The following is a 23,585-nucleotide window of genomic DNA, read 5'->3' as shown; positions in this document are numbered from 1 at the left end:
AAGAGAATTTAAATAAAATTTAATTTTATCGAATTAAAAATAATTCAATAAAATTTGGTAGAGATGCTTTGCTCATGTGGATAATCAGTCTGATAGGGACACATAGGTGAAAGTTAAAGACCAATAGGAATTAGGAAAATTTCTGCCATACAGTATGTATGTTTTAGTCATACTGTTCACATTTACCTATTATAAATGTAGATATTTACCCAACAAGGGGTGTTTACCCAACAGCCACTGATCATGACAAATATGGCAAATATTGCTTAAGTTTCTAGAATATCGAGGCCCCGTGTAGGAATTTATCATTTAATTGTAAATAATTTGCTTTTTTAAATAAGGAAAAAATCCATAAAGACACAAATATATTTAATAAACATATACACATAAATACATTCTTATTTATCTATCTCCTTTCTTTTAATTTTTTAAGGTGTTTTGTCCAGTCTGAGTCCTGTGAATTCTCCCAACCATGGACCAGTGGCTGCTGGCTCTCTAACTAATCGATCACCCATAGAATTTCCTGATACTGCTGGTTTTCTTAATAAGCCAAGCATTATTTTACAGAGATCTCTGGGCAATGCACCGAATACACCAGATTTTTGTCAGCAACTTAGAAATTCTGATAGCAATCTGTGTAACAAGTAAGTTTCCCAACTGTTTATTATTTCTTTTTCAAAATGTTGATTACAGTTGTCCTCAACATTTTGGATAGGTTCTTGGAAACTCCAGCTTTAAGCTAAATGACCATATTTTTTTCGGTGTTACAATGAAATGACATTATTTGAAGATGTGCTATAAGTTGTTTCACTTAAAATGTCAGTTTTCAAAAACTTATCAATGATATTGAGGACTTTACTGTATTTTAATAAAGTATTACCAGTTTTCTAGTTCTTTGTTATAACTAGATGATGGATTCAGCCTATATTCTTTTCCTTATTTATCTACTAGTTTTTATTCTGAATAAATATCTTCTCATTTTACTGGTTATTAATTTTTTAAATTAAATGGTCTCCATCTGAGGTAAAATGTAATGGTATTCTACCCATCCTAAGATCTCAATAAATATTAAATTATTTTAGTATACACTGCTTTAGTACCTATTGATGGTACCCAGTTCATATGGTGTTTGATATTATTTCTGCTTTACTAATAGTAGGGGTTTACCTCAGATCCAGTGTTGACTTTTCAAAAATATTTTGTTTCCTTCAAGGACACACAGATACTTTCTAGGTTAAAGCCTTTTAACTTTATAGAGAGATTGGAATATTAGGATGTGTTGCAGTTGGGATCGTGGTTAAAAATTAAACATTTTCTAATTGTGTTCAGGTAAAAAACTTTTACCTCATTTACCATATATATTTATCTATTTTATTCTATAAGCTGTGGACATCAAATACTGAAATATGTTTCAACATCTGAATCAGACAGTACAGATTGCTGCAGTGGAAAATCAGGTGAGATTACAAAAGTCATATGTATTTGAGTTTAAGATAAATTTCTTACAGTGGTGTTTAGAATGGGAAAATGAATGAGTTTAACTTCAGTTTATCCATCTTTAAAGTGAAGATTATTATTTTTTACCCACTTCACACAGGATTTATTTAGAACAAATTATAAATAATAGATGATGAAAGTAATTCAAAGAATAAAAATGTCCTGTACAAATGAATGTAGTCTTCTTATGTTATATCTGTTGTTTATAAATAGTGAAATTATTTGTATTAACATTGAAATTTGTACTGCACAATCTAAACCCAAAAGGTATAAATTTTTTATGGCATAAAGAGGAGTTGTTTTAAAGTGTGGTTAATTATATCATTCTGAAATATTTTATATCCTCAAACAAGAAATGTTGTTGTTGATGAAATTATAGGTGTTTTATAACCTTAAAAATTGATGACTCAAACTACCAGTAGTAGTTAACTAAGTAATTCAGACCAACATTTCCCTGAGGGCAAATAGAAAATGTGGACGAATTATTATTTTTTTTTTAATCTACTTGAAGCCATTGAAGAACTAAAAAGATCCTGTGAATCACCCATACAAGATCTGTTGGAAGATAGAACTCCAAGAAAGTGAGCCTGGAGTTTGGGGCTATCAAGAGTATATTCCAGTTCCACAGAGACCAATGACTAATAGGATGAGCAATTTTATTAGTAGCTTCATGGGACTAGGGACACGGGACTAGAGTTGAAGGCTTGCCATGGTATGGATAACTTGATAAACTCTAAAGTGTTGTACCCTAAGAAAAAAGTTAAACCAAAAATAGATAAGTGTTTTCAGGGATTGTAGGCTCTTCTCAATCCTTTTACATACCATAAAATTTACCCTTTTAAAGTGTGCAATTTAATAGCTTTTTGTTTTCTGCATTTTAAAGGATTGTTAAAAAATAAAACAAAATAAAAAGACTAATTCTTCACAAACTCTTCCAAAAAATAGAAGAGGAGGGAACACTTCCCAACTCGTTCTTTTTTTTTTTTTTTTTGTATATCATTACAATGGAATTCAGTTCAGCAATTAAAGGAATAAACTTTGGATACATGCTGCAACATAGATGAACTTCAAAACATTATTCTAAGTGAAAGAAGCCAGGCTCAAAAGATCATATATTGTATGATTACATTTATATGAAATTCTTAAAAGACAAATTTATAGAGACAATGATCAGAACAGTTGTGGCATAAAGTGAGAATAGGGATTAACTGTAAATAGGCATGAAGGAACATTTTGAGGGGCGTGTTGAGAATCTTCTAAAATTGGATTGTAATGATTGTTGATAACTGCAAATATACTAAAATTGTTGAATTGTACACTTATGGGCTGAATGTTTGTGTTCCTCCAAAAATTTGTGTGTCGAAATCCTATACCCCAATATGATAGTATTGGGAGGTGAGGCCTTTGGGAGGTAATTAGGTCATGAAGGTGGATCCCTCATGAATGGGATTAGTTCCCTTGTAAAAGAACCCCAGAAAACTCTCTAGCCTTCTTCCCCACCATGTGAGGATACAATGTGAAACCAGTAGTCTGCAACCTGGAAGAGGGCCCTCACTGGAACTTGGCCAGGCTGGCACCCTGATCTCAGACATCCAGCTTCCCTAACTGTGAGAAATAAATTCCTATTTTTTTATAAGCCATTCAGTCTATAATATCCAATTATAGCAGCCTGAACTAAGGCATTTTACAATGGGTAGATTTTAATGGTATGTAATTTATACTCAATAAAGTTTTTAAAAAGAACAATAATTTATTAAGTGTCATATTTCTTTGGGTGGACTAGCCTCAACTGGGAGATTGTCACCTGAGGACTTTCATGAGATTGCAGTCAGATATTGGTTGGGGAAGCAGTTATCTGAAGGATTGATTGGGCAGAATTTCCAAGATGAATTACTCATGTAACTGTTGGCTATTGACCAGTCCATAAATATGACCCTTCCATGGGCTTCTCCCAGTTTGTTGGTGGCATTCCAAGAGAGTAGGAAGTGGAAACTGCCAGTCCAGTTAATGGCTCAACTCAGAACAGAGTGTCACTTCTGCCATATTCTGTTAATCAGAGCAGTCATGAGGCCTGTTGAGATTCCAGAGAGTTGGTAAACAAATGCTCTGTCTTAATAGAGGAATGATAAGAATACATTTCAGAAAAGTATTTGGGACAAGAGACAGTGTTGCGGACATCTTTAGAAAAGAAATGCTACATTTATCTCACCTGTTTTTATTGTTATCTGTAAGATAATAGTTATTAGGAATTCATATCATTGAAAAGCAAATTATGTAATATACCTCGAGTGCCAACAATTTTTAGATTATCTGCTATTTTAGAATATCATTGTAGTTACTGCCTTAACTTATCATAAATACTTGAATAGTCTAAATTTAATTTCTTAAACTAAATGTTTTTCATTAGGAAAAAATAATGTTTTCTAAACAGTAAAACTTGCGATCATCATCTAATCAATTAATGATTGGTATATTCATTGTATTAGGTTGAGATTATACTAACATTTATTAGTCACCTATTATATATAACATCTTGTAAGGTAGGTATTATCCAAATTTTACAGGGGAGAAAGCTTGCCATTATTAAGTACAAAAATCAGGGTTTGAACCTAGTTTTCTGAAACTCAGCTCCAATGAGTACTCTTAAGAATTTTTTTTTTTTTTTTTTTGAGACGGGGTCTTACTCTGTCACCCAGGCTAGAGAGTACAGTGGCACAATCATGGCTCACTGCAGCTTCCAACTCCTGGGCTCAAGCAGTCCTCCCTCCTCAGTCTTCTGAGTAATTGGGACTACAGGCATAGGCCACCATGCCCGACTAATTAAAAAAAATTTTTTTTGTAGAGATGAGAACTCGCTGTGTTGCCCAGGCTAGTCCCAAACTTTTGGCTTCAAGTGATCCTCCTGCCTTGGCTTCCCAAAGTACTAGGATTACAGGTAGGAGCTGTTGTGCCTGGCCAAGATCTCTTTTTACAAACAAACAAATAAAACTCTACATATTGAGTTTATAGCTTGTAATTATCATATAATCAGCACCCAGATCTAGAAACAAAATAAGAGGCTGGCCAAAATGGCCAACTAGAAGCAGCTAGTGTGCACTGCTCTCATGGAGAGAAATAGAAGAGGTGAGTACATACAGCACCTTCAACTGAAACATCCATGTACACACATTGGGATTCATCAAGAAAACAACCCAGAGAATGTAGAAAAGCAAGGCAGGATGACTGCCCACCTGGGAGTGACATGGAGCCAGGGGAGCCTCCCTCGCCTAGGGAAGAATGACTGAGTGAGCAACCCTGGGGACCCATGCTTCTCCCATAGATCTCTGCAACCCTTGGGTCAGGAAACTCCCCCTCATAAACCCACTGCACCAGGGTCTTCGGTCGGATATGCAGAGCTCTGTGACATCTTGGCAGAGTAGCTGCTTAGGCACATGCGGAGCCCCAGGAGCTATAGATACTTGGGCTTCTAGGCAAAAGCAACTGCAACTCGGCAAAGCAGGAGGTTAGACCCCTATGTGGACCCCTAAGAAGCAGCTGAATTCAGGGGGCTGAGCAGCAACGGTCTGCAGGTCCCATGTCCACAACACCTTACAGGATAAGACCACTGACTTGGAACTCCAGCCAACCACTGGTAGCAGTGTTGATGTGTTGATGGAACTCCCCGAGGGAGGGGTAGGCTACCATCTTTGCTGTTTTGTAGCCTTGGCCATTGTTGCTTTCAGTGTAACCACCCTACAAAAAAGCAGCCAGCTTGCTTTTTTATGTGGGTCCCTGACCCCTCTTCTCCTCACTGGGCAGGACCTCCCAACCAAGGTAACCAGCCACTCTTGCCACTGTTACTCAACTGGCAGTGTTTCTGAGCCTCCGGGGGATGGTGCTGCCAGGGGAAGGGACAGGCTGTCATCTTTGCTGTTTCACAGCCTTTGCCATTGTTGCCTTTTGGCTCTAGAAAGTCCAAGGTGACTAGGGTCTGGAGCTGTCTTTCCCCACAGCTCTATGGGAAAGCAGCTAGACTGCTTTTTCACATGGGTCCCAGATCTCGTTTCTTTTCACTGGGCAGAATCTTGAGACCAAGGTCTACAACCACCCCTGCCAGTGTTTTCTGGCCAGCAACAGTATCAAACTTTGCTGGGGTGGAGTTCCCAGAGGGAGGGGCAAGCTGCCATCTTTGCTGTTTTTCAGCCTTAACCATTGTTGCCTTTGGGATTTGGAGAGTCCAAAGTGACTGGGGGCTGCAGCAGACCCCCAACACAGCCCAACTGCTCTACAAAAAAGTGGCCAGACTGCTTTTTCACACAGGTCCTCAATCCTGTTCCTCCTCACTGGGTGGGACCTCCCAACTGGGGTGTCCAGCCATCTCTGCCAGTGTTTTCTGGCCACCAGCAGTTTCAAACCTCCCTGGGATGGAGCTCCCAGAGGGAGAGGGGGACTGCCATCTTTGCTGTTTCACATCCTTCACTGTTGATACCTTCAGGTGCTAGATAAACCAAGGTGACTAGGGACTGGAGTGTATCCCCAGCATACTGCAGCAGCCCTACAGAAAAGTGACTAGACTGTTTGTTACATGGGTTTCCAATCTCATATATCTTCACTAGGCAGGTCCTCCTGGCCTGGTTCTCTAGCTACCCTCACTTCCAGGCTATCAAGCCAGTAGCAGCTCTGTAACTCCCTGAGACAGAGCTCCCAGTGGGAGGGGCAGGTTGCCATCTTTGCTGTCTCACAGCCCTAGGCTTTGCTGTCTTCAGGCTTTGGAGAGTCTAGCCGGTTCAGAGCCCAGCACAGAGTACCTACCTCACAGAAAAGTGGCTGGACTGTTCTCCATACAGGTCCCAGTCCTCACTTCTCTCAACATGGGACTCTAGCACAAACATGCTGTCCCTGTCTGACCACATCAATCAGAGGCAGCCCAGCTGTTAAAGGAACAGCCACATGCAGAGATAAGAAAGAACCAATGCAAGAACTCCAGCAACCTAAATGGTCAGTGTCTTATGACCTTCAGACAACCACACTAGTTCTTAACCAGGCTGAGCTGGCTGAAATGACAGAAATAGAATTCCAAATATGGATAGGAACAAAGATAATCAAGATCAGGAGAATGGCAAAACCCAATTCAAGAAAACTAAGAATCACAATAAAATGATATAGGAGCTGACAGATGAAATAGCCAGTATGAAAAGGAACCTAACTGATCTGATAGAGCTGAAAACACACTACAGGAATTTTATGATGCAATTGCAAGTATAGCAGAAGAGACCAAGCTGAAGAAAGAATCTTGGAACTTGAAGACTGGCTCTCTTAAGAAAGTAAGACAAAAATTATTTTAAAAAGAATGAAAAGGAATGAGCAAAACCTCTAGAAATACGGGATTATGTAAAGAGGCCAAATCTACACATCATTGACATCCCTGACAGGAGAAAGCAAACAACTTGGAAAACGTATTTCAGGATATTATCTATGAAAACTTCCCCAACCTTGCTAGAGAAGCCAACACCCAAACTCAGGAAATACAGAGAATTCCTGCAAGATTCTACTCAAGAAGATCATCCCCAAGATGTATAATCATCAGATTATCCAAGTTTGAAATCAAGGAAAGAATGTTAAAGGCAGCTAGAGAGAAAGGGCAGGTCACCTACGAAGGGAACCCAGTGAGGCTAACAGTGGACATCTCAGCAGAAACCCCTACAAGCCGGAAGAGCTTGGGTTCCTATATTCAACATTCTTAAAAAAAAAAACTTCAAGAATTTCATATACAGCCAAACTAAGCTTCCTCAATGAAGGAGAAATAAGATCCTTTTCTGATAAGCACATGCTGAGGAAGTTTGTTACTACTGTTTGTTACTACCAGACCCACTTACAAGAGATCTTGAAAAGAGCACTAAATATGAAAGGAATAACCATTACCAGGTAATACAAAAAAACACAGTTAAGTACACAGACCCAGTGATGTAAAGCTACCACACAAGCTGGCTTAATAACCAGGTAACAGCACAATGACAGGAACAGATCCACACATATCAATACTAACCTTGAGTGTAAATGGGCTAAATGCCCCATTTAAAAGGCATAGAGTAGCAAACTGGATTAAAAAAAAAAAAAAAAAAAGCAAGATCCAATGATATGCTGTCTTCAAGAGACAGTTTCACATTTCACAGGCTGTGACACCCATAAGCTCAAAGGGATGGAGGAAAATCTACCAAGCAATTGGAAATCAGGAAAAAAGCAGAGGTTGCAATCCTAATTTCAGACAAAACAGGCGTTAGACCAACAAAGATCAAAAAAGGCAAAGAAAGGCATTACATAATGGTAAAGGGTTCAATTCAATAAGGCCTAACTATTCTAAATATATATTCACTGAACACAGGAGTACCCAGATTTATAAAGCAAGTTCTTTGAGATCTACAAAGAGTCTTAGATTCCCACACAATAATAGTGGGAGACTTCAACACTCCACTGGACAGTATTAGATCACTGAGGCAGAAAATTAACAAAGATATTCAGTACCTGAACTCAATATGGGACCAAATGGATCTGACAGACCTCTACAGAACTCTCCACCCAAAAACAACAGAATGTACATTTTTCTCATTATCACATTCTAAAATCAATAGACAATCCTCAGCAAATGTAAAAGAACTGAAGTCATGCCAAACATACTCCTGGACCACAGTGCAATAAAGATAGAAATCAAGACTAAAAAAAAAATCAATCAAAACCTTGCAATTACATGGAAATAAGACAACCTGCTCCTGAATGACTTTTGGGCAAATAATAAAATTAAGGCAGAAATCAAGAAGGTTTTTAATACGAATGAGAACAAAGATACAACCTACAAAATCTCTGGGACACAGCTAAGGCAGTGTTAAGAAGGAAATTTATAGCACTAAACACCCATATCAAAAAGTTAGAGAGATCCCAAATTAACAACCTGATATCACCACTAAAATAACTAGAGAAGAGAGAGCAAACCAACCCCAAGGCTGACAGAAAACAAGAAATAGCCAAAATCAGAGCTGAACTGAAGGTGATTGAGACACAAAAACAACATCCAAAAGATGAATGAAACCAGGAGTTGATTTTTTGAAAAAATTAGTAAGATAAATAGACTGCTAACTAGACAAATACAGAAGAAAAGAGAGAAGATCCAAATAAACACAATTAGAAATGACAAAGGGGGTGGTGCCACTGACCCCACAGAAATACAACCATTAGAGACTACTATGAACACCTCTTTACAGACAGACTAGAAAACCTAGAAGAGATGGATAAATTCCTGTACACATAACCCCTCCCAAGACTGAACCAGGAGGACATGGATTCCCTGAATAGACCTATATGGAATCTGTAATAAATAGCCCACCAACCCCCCCCCCCGCAAAAAAAAAAAAAAAAAAAAAGCCAGGACCAGATGGATTCACAGCCAAATCCTACCAGATGTACAAAGAAGAGCTGGTATTATTTATACTGAAAGTAGTGGTACAAAAAACTGAAGAGGAAGGACTGAAAGTATTACAAAAAAATGAGGAGGAAGGACTCCTCCCCAACCCATTCTATGAGGCCAGCATCATTCTGATACCAAAATGTAGCAGAGACACAAGAAAAAAACAAAACCTCAGGCCAATATCCTTGATGAAAATTGATGCAAAAATCTTAAACAAAATACTTGCAAGCCAAATCCAACAGCACATCTAAAAGCTAATCCACCATGATAATCCCTGGGATGCAAGGTTGGTTCAACATATGCAAATCAGTCAACGTCATTCATCACATACACAGAACTAAAGACAAAAACCACATGATTATCTCAATAGATGCAGAAAAAGGCTTTTGATAAAATTCAACATTCCTTCATGTTAAAAACTCAATAAACTAGGTATTGCAGGAATATAGCTCAAAATAATAAGAACCATCTAGGAGAAACCCACAGCCAACATCATACTGAATGGGCAAAAACTGGAAGCATTCCCCTTGAAAATGGGCACAGGACAAGGATGCCCTCTCTCACCACTCCTATTCGACATAGTATTGGAAGTCTTGACCACAGTAATCAGGCAAGAGAAAGAAATAAAGGGCATCCAAATAGGAAGAGAGGAGGTCAAACTATCCCTGTTTGCAGACGTGATTCTATATCTAGAAAACCCCATAGTCTTGGCCCAAAAGCTGCTTAAGCTAATAAGTAACTTCAGCGGAGTTTCAGGATACAAAATCAATGAACACGAATAACTAGCATTTCTATACACTAACACAGCCAAACCAAGAGCCAAACCAGGAACACAATCCCATTTACAGTTGCCACAATAAACATAATAAAATACCTAGGAATACAGCTAATCAGGGAGATTAAAGACCTCTACAATGAGAATTATGAAACACTGCCCAAATAAAGCAGAGATGACACAAACAAATGGAAAAACATTCCGGGCTCATGGATAGGAAGAATCAATATCATTAAAATGGTCATACTGCCCAAAGCAATTTATAGATTCAGTGTTATTCCTAACAAACTACCAATGAAATTCATCTCAAAACAGAAAAAGCTATTTTAAAATTCATATGGAACCAGAAAAGAGCCTGAGCAGCCAAGGCAATGCTAAGCAAAAAGAACAAAGTTTGAGGCATCATATTACCTGATTTCAAAGTATACTACAGAACTACAGTAACAAAATAACATGGTACTGGTACAGAAACAGCCACCTAGACTGATGGGACAGAATAGAGAGCTCAGAAATAAGGCCACATGCCTACAACCATTTGATCTTTGACAAAGCTGACAAAAACAAGCAATGGGGAAAGGACTCCCTATTCAATAAATGGTGGTGGGATAACTGGCTAGCCATATGTAGAAGATTAAAACTGGATCCCTTCCTTACACCATATACAAAAATCAACTAAAGATCGTTTAAAGACTTAAATGTAAAACCCAAAACTGTAAAAACTCTGAAAGACAACTGAGTCAATACCATTCTGGATATAGATACTGGCAAATATTTCATGACAAAGATGCCAAAAGCAATCATAACAAAAACAAAACTTGACAAATGTGAATATAATTATACTAAAGAGCTTTTGTACAGCAAAATAAACTTATCAACAGAGTAAACAGACAACCTACAGAAAGGGAGAAAATTTTTGCAAACTATGCATCTGATAAAGGCCTAATATGCAGCACCTACTAGGAACTTAAATTTACAAGAGAAAACAAACATAAAAAGTGGGCAAAGGACATGAACAGACAATTTGCGAAAGAAGACATATATATGGCCAACAGTCATATGAAAAACAGCTCAACACTGATTGTTAGCGAAATGCAAGTCAAAACCACAATGAAACACCATCTAACACCAGTCAGAATGGCTGCTATTAAAAAGGCAAAAAATAGCAGATGCTGGCAATGTTGGGGAGAAAGAAAAACACTTGTACACTGTTGGTGGGAGTGTAAATTAGTTCAGTCATTGTGGTACACAGTGTGGTGATTCCTCAAAGACCTAAAAACAGAAATACCATCCGACCCAGCAATCCCATTACCGGGTATATATCCAAAGGAATATAAGTCATTCTGTTACAAAGACACATGCATGTGTATGTTTATTGCAGCACTGTTCACAATAGAAAAGACATGGAATCAACCTAAATATCCACCAGTGATAGAGTGGATAAAGAAAATACAGTACATATACACCATGGAATACTATGCAGCCATAAAAAGAAAGAGATTGTGTCCTTTGCAGGGACATGGATGGAACTGGAGGCCATTATCCTTAGCCACAGGAACAGAAAACCAAATATTGTTATGTTCTCACTTGTAAGTGGGAGCTAAATGATGAGAACACATGGACACATAGAGGGGAGCAACACACACTGGGGCCTCTCAGAGGAGGGAGAGGATCAGGAAGACAACTAATTTGTACTAGGCTTAATACCTGAGTAATGAAACAACCTGTACAACAAACTCCCTTGTTACATGCTTACCTATGTAACAAACCTGCACTTGTACCACTAAACTTAAAAAATAAATAAATAAAATGAAAAAAATCACAGCTAGTGAAGTAGTGAGGCTAGGACTTGTTTCTATAGTAGTATTCAGACTTGAATCCAGATTCTATTTTACTGTATAGTTTGGGCTCTATCTTATGTGTCCATAGTGGAACAAGTAATAAATGATTATGGTAGTTTTTCTAAAAGAAAAGGCAAAGAAGAAGATGTAGTATATATACATCATGAAATACTATGCAGCTATAAAAAGACTGAGGTAATGTTTTTTGCAGAGGCATGGATGGAGCTGGAGTCAAACTAACACAGGAACAGAAAACCAAGTACTGTCACTTATAAGTGGGAACTGAATGACTAGAACACATGCACATGAAGAGGAGAACAACAGATACTGGGGCCTACCTGATGGTGGAGGGTGGGAGGAGCAAGAGAATCAGAAAAAAATAGTAATTGGGTACTAGGCCTAGTACCTGGGTGATGAAATAATCTGTACAACAAACTCCATGACACAAATTTACCTATATAACAAACCTGCACATGTACCCCTGAACCTAAGATAAAAGTTGTTTTTTTAAAAAGAAAAAAAAATTACCTACACCTCAAAATTACCCATCATGACCCCTTCCAATCATGTGCCCCAAAGATAATGATCTTTTTGTCTTTCATATGCTTTTGAACTTTTCTTAAAGAGAATCACAGAGTATGTACTTTTGTGCCTGGCTTCCTTCACTGAACATTATATTTTTAAGTACCATTCGTATTGTAGTTCATTCTCTTTGCTCTGTAGTGATCAATTGTGTAAATATACCACAAGTTATTTATTTTACTGTCGATAGGTTTTGGGTAATTTCCCTGTTTAAGGTATTACAAGTAGAATGAATATGAATATTTTTTAACATGTGAATGAGTACTATTTAGCTGCGAATACTGCTGTCCTTTTCCATGTGATTTGAGAAAAGAAATTATTACATTGGTAGAGATATAACTCACAATTTATAATATTGTGATTTAAGGTTTACATGTGATTTAATCTTACTGATTTGTAATTATAATTTTAGAATTTTTATATCTAAAACTCAGAGATGTTGGAAATTGTTTACATCAAATTGGTAAGAAAATTTCTATTGATAGGAACTTTTTCTTTTTCTCACTTTTATAAAGAATATCCACTTAGGATCCATGAGTAGATATGAAAGGGGAGTCCAATACAGGAAATGTCTTTGCTGCTTGAGCATAAGGTATCTAGGCAAAATAGCACAGCAAGATACAACTTAATGGTGTCATGAAATAATTTAGATTGAACTCCATTATGATTTACTTTATCTAAAATATTTTTAACAATATTTTATTTTTCATGTAATACTGTACATATAGGGCACGTTTTACTCCTATCTATTACTATATATATTTTTTGAAAGGTGAAGAAGAAAACATTTTCTCAAAAGAATCATTCAAAGTTATGGAAACTCAACAAGAAGAGGAAACAGAGAAGAAAGACAGCAGAAAATTATTTCAGGAAGGTGATAATTGGCTAACAGAAGAGGCAGAGAATGAACAGCAAACAAATGTAAAAGATAAACTTTCAATATGATTATGTTAAGGTGAAATATAATACTGTTAGTACTGGTTTTATTACTTTTGCCCAGAACAAGATTTTTACTGTAATAGTATTTTTAAATTGTTTTACTGATAAGTGACTATAACTGAAATATTGCTTGGGTTACAAATAATACAGTAACTTGTTCTAATTCTATCATCCTAAAGCAACAAACTGCATTCAGTTTTAAATGAATATATTTTATTTAGTTTTATATAAAATATATTATTTTCTATTCTGATATTTTCTTTTGCATATGTGAAGGTATAGAGAATATGTGCATGTTACTAAAAACAATGAAAATAATGTATTTATAATGGCAATATAGTTTTGTTCTTAAATTTCAAAATTTAGGCTTGTAGGGAAAAGAAACACCTATTTCTTTTGAAAAATTATCCTGGTAATAAATGCCAACGTAAGGATATGTTTTTTTTTTCCTCTTACCCTTTGATACCTGTAACTACTAAAATGAAAATAATAGACTTTGGATTTATATAGTAATTTGGAAATATAATACTTTTATTCATAAAAATAATATAAGAAGATTAATAAGTCTTACACCCAAGAGTTATGTGTTTAGTTGTCTGAAGATAACATTCTAGAAAGAGAAATTAGAAGGGCAGATAAGACTATATTTAAGAATAACCATTATAGAAAATAGTACAGACTTTTTTTAATTTTTAATCCTAAGTGTTCTCATTTTAATGTATATTTCACAGTATTTATAAAAGATACAATAAAGTTGTTGTTTTTCTGTATGTACAGATTGAACAGGAAGTATCACTGGACCTGATTTTAGTAGAAGAGTATGACTCGTTAATAGAGAAGATGAGCAACTGGAATTTTCCAATTTTTGAACTTGTAGAAAAGATGGGAGAGAAATCAGGAAGGATTCTTAGTCAGGTTTGCTTTCAGATATCTACTTTTTAACTGTAAATTAAATTTTCTTAAATCTTTATAGAAAGCAAAATCTAGTATCATATAATGGTTTAGGCACTAGTTCAACTGACATTGTTCATTAAGTTATTTTTCAGAAAAAATTAAATATATACATAAAACAATTACATATAAGATGTAGATCATACTATTATGTATATGACAAGTAGTTTATTTGACCATATTAATGGGATTTAATTTATGCTAAATAAATAATAAAGATTTACATTTTCTTGAATGTTGAGGTTGAAAAGGACATGAAAAATCGTCTAGTTCTAACCACTGAAATTTAAGCTTAATTTTTCCACCTGCCCTCCCTATACTTTACTCAAGGTCAGATGGTTCATTTCATGCTAGAACTATGGGAAAATACTTTGATTTTACCACCGAGACTCAGGGTTATACCTGATGGTTCTGCATAACAGCATCAGATTAACCGCCCCAAAATATTACTCTCATTAATTACTTTAACATCTTATTTATGAAATGCAAAAACATAAGGATAAATTTTGTGAAAGATATATAAGTTCATCTCATTGAAGTCCTTAGGGATAAAAATGTGATAAACATAGTATTGTTTTGACTTTTTTTAAATACCCAGGACTAGATTAGAATAGAATTCACATGACCTTCAGTAAATTAGGAATAAAAAGCTAAGGAAAAGAATGGAAAAATTTAAAAATTGGAACATGATATGTATGGTAAGCCTTCTTTCATTTTCAGGGGCTTTAGGGTGATATCTTCCATTCTGATTTTTTGGAAAGAATTAATTGTAGGCAAGTTTTAAATAAATTATTAACTTAAAGACATATATTAATACATGGTTAACATTCCAAAATACAAATCATGGAAACATTATACTCAGCTACAAATAGAAATTCTGATTTTTAAAGTAAACTTTATTTTAATTGACATTTAGGTTATGTATACCTTATTTCAAGACACTGGTTTATTGGAAATATTTAAAATTCCCACTCAACAATTTATGAACTATTTTCGTGCATTAGAAAATGGCTATCGAGACATTCCTTGTAAGTATTAACATATCTTATTATTTAAGTTCAAATAATATGGGTTTTGAAACTCTTTATCGTCTTTCTCTTCAGATGGTCCCTTAAACACTTTTAAAACTGCATGTTTGAAATTTTTTTTTTTTTTTTCTTGAGACAGAGTCTTGATCTTGTCGTCCAGGCTGGAGTGCAATGGTGTGATCTTGGCCCACTGCACCCTCCGCCTCCCGAGTTCAAGTGATTCTTCTGTCTCAGCCCTCACAGGTAGCTGGGATTACAGGCGCCCACCACCACGCCCAGCTAATTGTTTGTATTTTTAGTAGAGATGGGGTTTCACCATGTTGGCCAGGCTGGTCTTGAACTCCTGGTCTCTGGTGATCCACCTGCCTCGGCCTCCCAAAGTGCTGGGATTATAGGCGTCAGCTGCCACGCCTGGCCTGAAAACTTTTTTAATGGAGATTTGAAAAGAAAATTTGTATTGTACTACCTAGATTTAACTGACTACTGTTAACATTTTATTTGTCTGTTTTTTGTTAACATTTTGGTATATATTCTCCAAGAGTTCTTACATAAGTTTATTTTTTGTAAAGGTGGTCATAATATTGATACATATTTATAATCTGCTTTTTCACCTGATTGTTATATAGTATGCATCTTTCTATTTTTAAAATTAATTGCCTGAGTACTTTATCTTTTTAAAAGTTAGTCAAGAGTTTCAGAAAATCATTCACTTAAAAATGTTTAAAATTGGTAATCTAATTTCAATTTTTAACTGTGTTCTGACTTATGGAATAATTTAATGGCTATTGCATATTGTGTTTGAATATAATTTGAGTTCATATTAGAAAAAGATAGGACTGTCTTTATATATTGTCTACAGTTTCCCTCCATGTGGACACATTTTTGAGAAATTAGTTCTATAAATAGTGAATTATTCTTCAATTGGCATAACTCACTAATAATGCTTAATAATTTAAGGTGAGTTACATATACTGTAATTTCCACTTATAAATTGTGCATTCAAAGAAGTGGTTGAATTTTATAAATGGGATATAGGGATACTTTAAGATGGACTTCAAAGGAAATGGAACGAAAAGAAAGAGGTGGTAAAGAGTCTTCACTGTCAATTTCAATTAGGATATATTAGTTAAGAAAATAGTTTCTGGACCTAACTTTTCTAAACTTCAAAAATTTGTGAATGAGAATAACAATAGTACCTACTCCATAGGTGGTAATGATATAAGATAAATCATGTAAAGCACATATCAGACTTTTTAGTAAATGGTCAGTAAAAGGTGGTGATTTATTAATAATAATTAAGTTCCCAGTGGATGCCATGTCATTTCTATAGGCAAAACAATATTATATTATCTACTAATGCATACATATACATTAAGTATTTGTTGAAGTGTTAAATTTTCATTGGATATTGATGTTAACTGCAATCATTAGATTCACATAGATTATCTTATTCAATCTTTTTTGGCAAAGTTGTATTATATACCTTTTATAGGTGAGAAGTAAACTCAGAAGGATCTTTCCCAAGATTATAAAACTAGATACGAAAGTACTGTTTCAGTTTCAGGTCTATCTGACTTCTAAAGCCTATACTCTTTACACTATGCCACATTGCCTTTTCACATAGTTGAATTTCAGTAAATGTTTTATTGATCATATATGATGTGTCAGACACTGTGCTGGAGGCTTTCACATATTTAGCATTTAATTCCTATAGCAAGCCTGAGACATAGTATTTCTGACCTTTTTGTTGAGGACAAAAATGTAAGTAACCAGAATTTGTAACTGTTCTGTGTACAAAACTGTTTTGTGTGCAAACATGAGTTTCTGTAATCCAGACACTACATGATATTTTTGAAAGCCACAAAATAGCAACCTTAAGAACATTTTCCAATGCCTTTCAATACTCCTTGGTTATACTGCCTTTTCTTTGGCACCTTTACTATGTTTTCGTAGTATACGGGGAAGTTTTTAAAACAGAATTTTTTTTTTAACACATCAAGAGACTTTAGATGAAATAAAATTCAATTGTGGGGAATTATTCTGTCACATCTTTTTTATGAGGATATGGTATGATTAGGAAATTATTGTAGTTTTTAAATGTTGTATGTTAAACCTAACAGAAAAACATTTTGGTGACTTTAGATCACAATCGTATACATGCCACAGATGTCCTACATGCAGTTTGGTATCTGACAACACGGCCAGTTCCTGGCTTACAGCAGATCCACAATGGTTGTGGAACAGGAAATGAAACAGGTACTTCCTTCTACAAATCTCTATTAATTATTTGATCAGGAATAGTAAATCAAACTTTCTCATTTCATTACCTCTGTCCTTTTAAATTTTTCATTAAGTAACCTTTTAGTACATATGAAGGACTATGTTAAGTTTTTTTAACCACTTACCCCAAATTCTACTGTGTAAGTTTTGATGCATAATAATGACATGAAAATTTTTAAACCTGATACCCATCTTAAGAGGTAGATTAATATTCAGTACTGCTGGATCTATCATATTTCCTTCTTTGCCCCATTCTTTGGTTTTCCTCACTGAGATAGCCACTATCCTGAACATTATGATAATTAGTCCTTTGTTTTTTAAAAAAAAATTCTTGTTTTTTTTGTCTCAAGTGCATCACATACATTTAAAATATATAACATTCGAAAACCAAAGAAAACATGTTTAAAAGCCTCGCAAAGTATTTTAATGATGACATCAAAAACTTTTATAAACAAATTTTGCTTGCAAAAACGTTAATGCTATTCCTTATCATAAATATAATAGTTTATATAAATACAATGAATCATAACATTTATAGTTCTCTTATTCTAGCTTATTAAAAGGGCCAGGCATGGTGACTCATGACTATAATCTCAGCACTTTTACAGGTTTAGGCAAGAGGATCACTTGAGGCCAGGAGTTTGAAACCAGCCTAGGCAACAAAGCAAGACCCCATCTCTACAAAAATAATTTTTAAAAATTTAGCTAGATGTGGTGACACACACCTGTCCTAGCTACTCAGAAGGCTGAGGTGGGAGGATCTTTTGAGCCAAGGAGTTTGAGGCTGCAGTGAGCCATGATCATGCCACTGCACTGATATATTTCAAGACAATTTGCTCAGTTACCAATACTTGAGAAATAATATTACCATGCTAACCAGTGTAAATGTCATAGACTCAGCCACTGATATTACTTTTTACATTTGGGTAGTTGAGTCTAAAGTATGCGTTATTTGTTTAATGGATTTGCTTTATGTCACTGGTTCATTTTTGTCTGCCATCTGTATTTATTCTTTTTAGTGCCCTTCATTCCTTCCAGCAGTTCTGTGCTTTTATTAGAGATAATTTTCTTCAACTTTTTTGTTTTAGATGTCATTTTGTCTTAGAATAATGTATTTATATTTTAGCATGTTTGAAGGTATCATTCCATAATCTTGTGACTTTCACAGTTTTTGTTGACAAGTCAAGACTTAGGTCATATTGAGAAATATAATATATAAATATAATATGTTCCTTTTTCTCTTTCCTATTGGTTTTTAACGTTTTAACTGTGATGTACTCGTGTAATTTTTTTTTGTATTAATCCTGCCTGATGTTTAGTGAACTTTTTGAATATGTTGATTGGTGGTTTTTTACTGGTTTCTGTCATTCTCTTCAAAATTCAGCCTCTCCATTGTCCAATTCCAAAGCCACTCCCACATTTTTAGGTGTTTGTCACATCAGTACCTCACTTCTAGGTGCCAAAAGTCTGTATTAGTTTGCTATTGCTGCTCTAGTAAGCTACCAGAAATTTAGCCTCTGAAAACAACACAAATTTATTCTGACAGTTCTGGAGATCAGAAGTCCAAAAAAAGGCTTCACTGGAGTAAAATCGAGGTGTCAGCAGAACTATTTTTCTCCTATATGCTCTAGAGGAGAATTTGTTTACTCGCCTCCTCCAGCTTCTAGAAGCCACTTACACTCCTTGGCTCATGGCCCTTCCTTCCTTCCTTCCTTCCTTCCTTCCTTCCTTCCTTCCTTCCTTCCTTCCTTCCTTCCTCCCTCCCTCCCTCCCTCCCCCCCTCCATCCCTCCCTCCCTCTCTCTCTCTCTTTTTCTTTCTTTTCCTTCTTTCTTTTCTTTCTTTTCTTTCTTTCTTTCTTTCTTTTCTTTTCTTTTCTTTCTATTCTTTTCTTTCTTTCTTTCTTCTTTCTTTATTTCTGAAATGGTGACTCACTCAGTGGCCCAGGCCAGAGTATAGTGGCTCGATCTCAGCTCACTGCAACCTCTGCCTCCTAGGCGGGTTCAAGCAATTCTCCTGCCTCAGTCTCCCAAGCAGCTGGGACTACAGGCGCATGCTGCCATGCCTGGCTAATTTTTTGTATTTTAGTAGAGATGGGGTTTCACCATGTTCCCCAGGTTGGTCTGGGACTCCTGAGCTCAGGCAATCCGCCCGCCTCAGCCTCTCAAAGTGTTAGTTTTACAGGCGTGAGCCACTGTGCCCAGCCAGCCCATTCTTTAAAGACAGCAGCATAACATCTTCAAATTTATTTTTGACCCTGACCTTTTAAGATCTTTCCAAGGAACTAGTGAAAATCGATCCAGCTCTGCAACCTTGGCTTTCTGTGCAGAACACACTTAACTGACAGCAACTCTCTTAATTTTAGTCTCTTTTGTAGTCTGGATAGGCTGAGAATTTCCCGAATTATCAAGTCTTTATTCCTCTTTGCTTACCAGTTCTCCCCTAATCTTTCTTTTTCCTCTCATATTTACTATAAACAGTAAGAAACCAGACTACACCATCAACATTTTGCTTGGAAATTTCCTCAACTAAATGTCTAAGTTTATCATTTGTAAGTTTTGTATTCCACATAACTGCAACACCTAATTCAGACAAATTTTCTGTTACTATATAACAGGGATTCCCTGGCCTCTAGTTTGCAGTGACATGTTCCTCATTTCCTTCTGAGCATTCATTGGCAATGCCCTTAATGACCATTTTTCTATCTCCAGTCTGTTCTCAATGACTTAGGTATAGTATTCTCTAAGACAATATATGTTTTCTGTCTCATGCTGCACACTTCCTTCTGAGTTCTTACTAGCAGTGTTATGAGTTCTCATACATAGTGTTATGGAGTCAAGTATCTGTAGAAGAAAGGAAACCAAGCAGCTTTGGGGAACCAAGCAGCTATTGCAATGGAAAATTATGATGAAAACTAAGACTACAAGGACCATGGGATGTGCTGTCCTATTCTCACTGCACTGGAGAACTAATAGAAAATAAATGACAAGTTTAGGACTGTAATTAATGGTTGGAGAACCAGATAGCATCTCTGACCTAAAAGAAACCATTATTATTATTATTATTATTATTATTATTATTATTTTGAGACGGAGTCTCGCTCTGTCGCCCATGCTGGAGTGTAGGGGCACAATCTCGGCTCACTGCAAGCTCCTCCTCCCGGATTCATACCATTCTCCTGCCTCAGCCTCTTGAGTAGCTGGGACTACAGGTGCCCTGCCACCACGCCTGGCTAATTTTTTGTATTTTTAGTGGAGATGGAGTTTTACCATGTTAGCTAGGATGGTCTCGATCTCCTGACCTCGTGATCCTCCCGCCTCTGCCTCCCAAAGTGCTGGGATTGTAGGCGTGAGCCACTGCGCCCGGCCAAGAAACCCTTATTTTTTATTGTAATAGGATCATAACTTCTGAAAATAAAACCCAATGTCTGATCCTGAAGTTGCTTGAAACACAATGCAAATAAGTTTGTGGCTTCAGTAGACCTCTTATGTTAGAATTAAGATATGAAATGGGAAATAAAGGATCCTGATAATCGAAATGAGATTATTTGGATAGATTTAAATAAATATTGCCTTGTATTCCCCAAATCCTGCTGATTCTTCCTGCTGGGAAACTGTCATTTCTCCTTGTGTTGATTGCCTGAAAGCCCTGTAATGACCTCACTTGAGATTCTTGATTTATAGGGGAATAATTCACTTCTAAATCCAACTCTGCTGTCACTCATTTCTTTGAGATCCGTAATTAAACTTAAATCCTGCAGATCTTAGGGGAATAAGTATTAAGTCTGAATACCAGAATAATTTACCAATTCATATTGGTAGAAACCTGGGGGATATATATCTGAATAGACTTAAGGGTGTTAGACCAGGGAGAAAGGAAGATGTACCTACCAGATATTCTGGAGTCAGTGTATTAGCTTGAGCAACTGGCAGTGGCTCTAACGGTTTGCCTCATGAGTTGTCTAAAGTATAGGCATCAGATGAAGTAGAATTGTGAAAGTTCCTTGTGTACTGTAGAGGAAGGAATCCAGAAGCTTATAATGATAAGATGTTGAAATGGGGTGATCATATTCAATTTTATCACCCATCCCTAACTTTATCCTCAAGAAGTATCCTCCTTTATCACAGTGCTGGGAAATTTATTTCAACGTTAATTCCTGGAGAGTGAAATGCTATGCTGGTCCTACAGCCAGAGTTAGAGGCTGATGAAATTTAGATGATAAAAGGATTTTGGACTGGGTTCATCTCATAATGGTAGTTAGCTGAACCACACCCATTTTCTGAATGCATTGAGTAAACATATTCAGCAGCTGGCAGAATCACTTCATCAATTCCTTGATCTTTGGAAAGAGGATCATCATTGTAGGAAGGATCAAATGGAATCTCCAGGAATTGCCTCATTCTGGCAAAACAGTGAACCGAAAGCAATATACTACATTCATAGATAAGTTGCAGAAATCAGTGCTACTATCAAATACTTAATAGATGCAGGAATGGTGATTTCCATCACATTGCTGTTCAACTTAATTATATAGCTTTTACACAGGATAAGTAGATCCTGGAAAATGATGGATTATTCTCAGCGTCATCAGTAGGTTACTCTAGTTGCCACAGCTTTTCCAGATATAGTCTCTTCTTTTAATAAGTCAACCTAACTTGTGATATTTGGCACAGAGCAATTGATCTGGAGAGTTGTCTTCCCTCCGTAACTCTTAGCAAAATTCACAAGAAGACATATATTTACATCTGGCAGATATCACAATACACTTCTATTGTCTTAGTTCTGGGCTATGTCAAGTCTTTCATTCTCTGTTATAATCTAATCTGGTCCCATAAGTTATCAAGGTCATTACATTGATGAGATAATGATGAGTAGCTCCATGGAGCAAAAAGTAACAGATATCCTAGATGCCTTCATAATAGTGCCCGCAGATGAGAGATGAGAAAAATTGCACAAAAATTCAGAGATCTGTCATATCACTGACGTATATTAGGGATCCAGTGGTCTAGGACATGTTGAGATATTTCCTCTGAGTTGAGGGATAACTGATACATTTGAAATTCTCTACATAAAGGGCTCTTTGGATTCTGAAGGCAAATTCATGACTTCTGAGTACTGTTGCTTCAAAATAGTACTGTAAGGCTGTATATACAACCCAGAGCAAGAGAAACATGTGAAGCAGTTTCTACTTGTGCAAATTACTCTGCCATTTTTCCATCTGACTGCCAAAAGAAAATGTCCTTTGCAGATAGAATGCCCTGTGGAGTCTCTGGAAGACCACTACAAGATAATTACAGTGTAAATACATGGAGATTTGAGACAAAACCAGGCAGCTTTCCTCAGATAATTATTTTCCTTTCTGTAAAAGCGGCTAAATTGTTGTTGCACTTTGGTAGAATCTGAATACTTGGCCATGGGCACTAGGTTACCAGGTTACCATGTTACCTCCCCATAGTGAACTTGGGGCCCTTTGATCCTCCAGTTCATAAATTTGTCATGTGCAGTAGTTCTCGATCATCAAGGAGAAGAATTACTTACAATATTAGTTTTGAGTTGCTCCTAAAAGCACAGAACATAAGCTCAGACTTCCATGACGTTTATTCCTAATACACCAATACCTCTTCCTTAATCCATAGTTACAGCTTCTTGGGGAATTCCCTATGACCAGTTGACTTAAAGAGAAAGACCAGTGGCCCTGGTTTATAGATAGTTCTGCCCAATATGCCAGTACTTCCTGAAAATGGGTAGCTACAGCATTGTAGGATCACTCAAGGGTATCTTTTGAAAGGTAATAAAGTAAATCCTTCCAGTAAGCAGATCAAGCTGTGAATCAGTTGGTCAAGAAAGAGACATGGCCAGCTGAAAGGATCTATATTGATTTATGGTCAATAGCTAAGAACTTCCTTGGATGCTTTGGGACTTAGAAGGAAAAATATTTTAAAATTAGAGTTTTTAATTGGACAAGGAGTTTTTGTTAGGAGGTTTATGGCTAACCTTCCCAGAGTGGTGAATATTTGTTTGCCATGTGAATGCTTACTATGATGCTTAATTTTACATGTCAACTTGGCTGGGCAGTAGTACCTACATATTTGGTCAGACATTAGTTTTAATATTTCCCTCAGGGTGTATTTTTGGATGAGATTAGCATTTAAGTTGATGGACTTTAAGTATAGCAGATAACCCTCCATAGGTCGCTGGGGTTCATCTAATCAGTTGAAGGCCTTAATAGAAACAAAGACTGACCTCCTCTGAGCAAGC

General features: G+C 36.2%; 1 protein-coding gene across 3 annotated transcripts in view; it reads left to right on the top strand.

Annotated features, from left to right (window-relative positions):
* Nucleotides 1-23,585, top strand: part of PDE3B (phosphodiesterase 3B) — a 220,582-nt gene that overhangs the window by 166,125 nt on the left and 30,872 nt on the right. The window contains exons 6-11 of one of the 3 annotated variants that reach the window (XM_033207669.1): nucleotides 434-644; nucleotides 1,384-1,457; nucleotides 12,903-13,051; nucleotides 13,847-13,984; nucleotides 14,937-15,048; nucleotides 17,191-17,304. In XM_033207669.1, the coding sequence (XP_033063560.1) occupies nucleotides 434-644; nucleotides 1,384-1,457; nucleotides 12,903-13,051; nucleotides 13,847-13,984; nucleotides 14,937-15,048; nucleotides 17,191-17,304 (798 nt within the window). The remainder of the gene's footprint in view (nucleotides 1-433; nucleotides 645-1,383; nucleotides 1,458-12,902; nucleotides 13,052-13,846; nucleotides 13,985-14,936; nucleotides 15,049-17,190; nucleotides 17,305-23,585) is intronic. The other 2 variants (XM_033207670.1, XM_033207671.1) reach the window with 2 other exon arrangements.

This window comes from Trachypithecus francoisi, unplaced genomic scaffold (genome assembly GCF_009764315.1).
Source record: "Trachypithecus francoisi isolate TF-2019V2 unplaced genomic scaffold, Tfra_2.0 Lachesis_group8, whole genome shotgun sequence".
NCBI classification, from domain to species: Eukaryota; Metazoa; Chordata; class Mammalia; order Primates; family Cercopithecidae; genus Trachypithecus; species Trachypithecus francoisi.
This window is presented reverse-complemented; position numbering and strand designations above follow the sequence as displayed.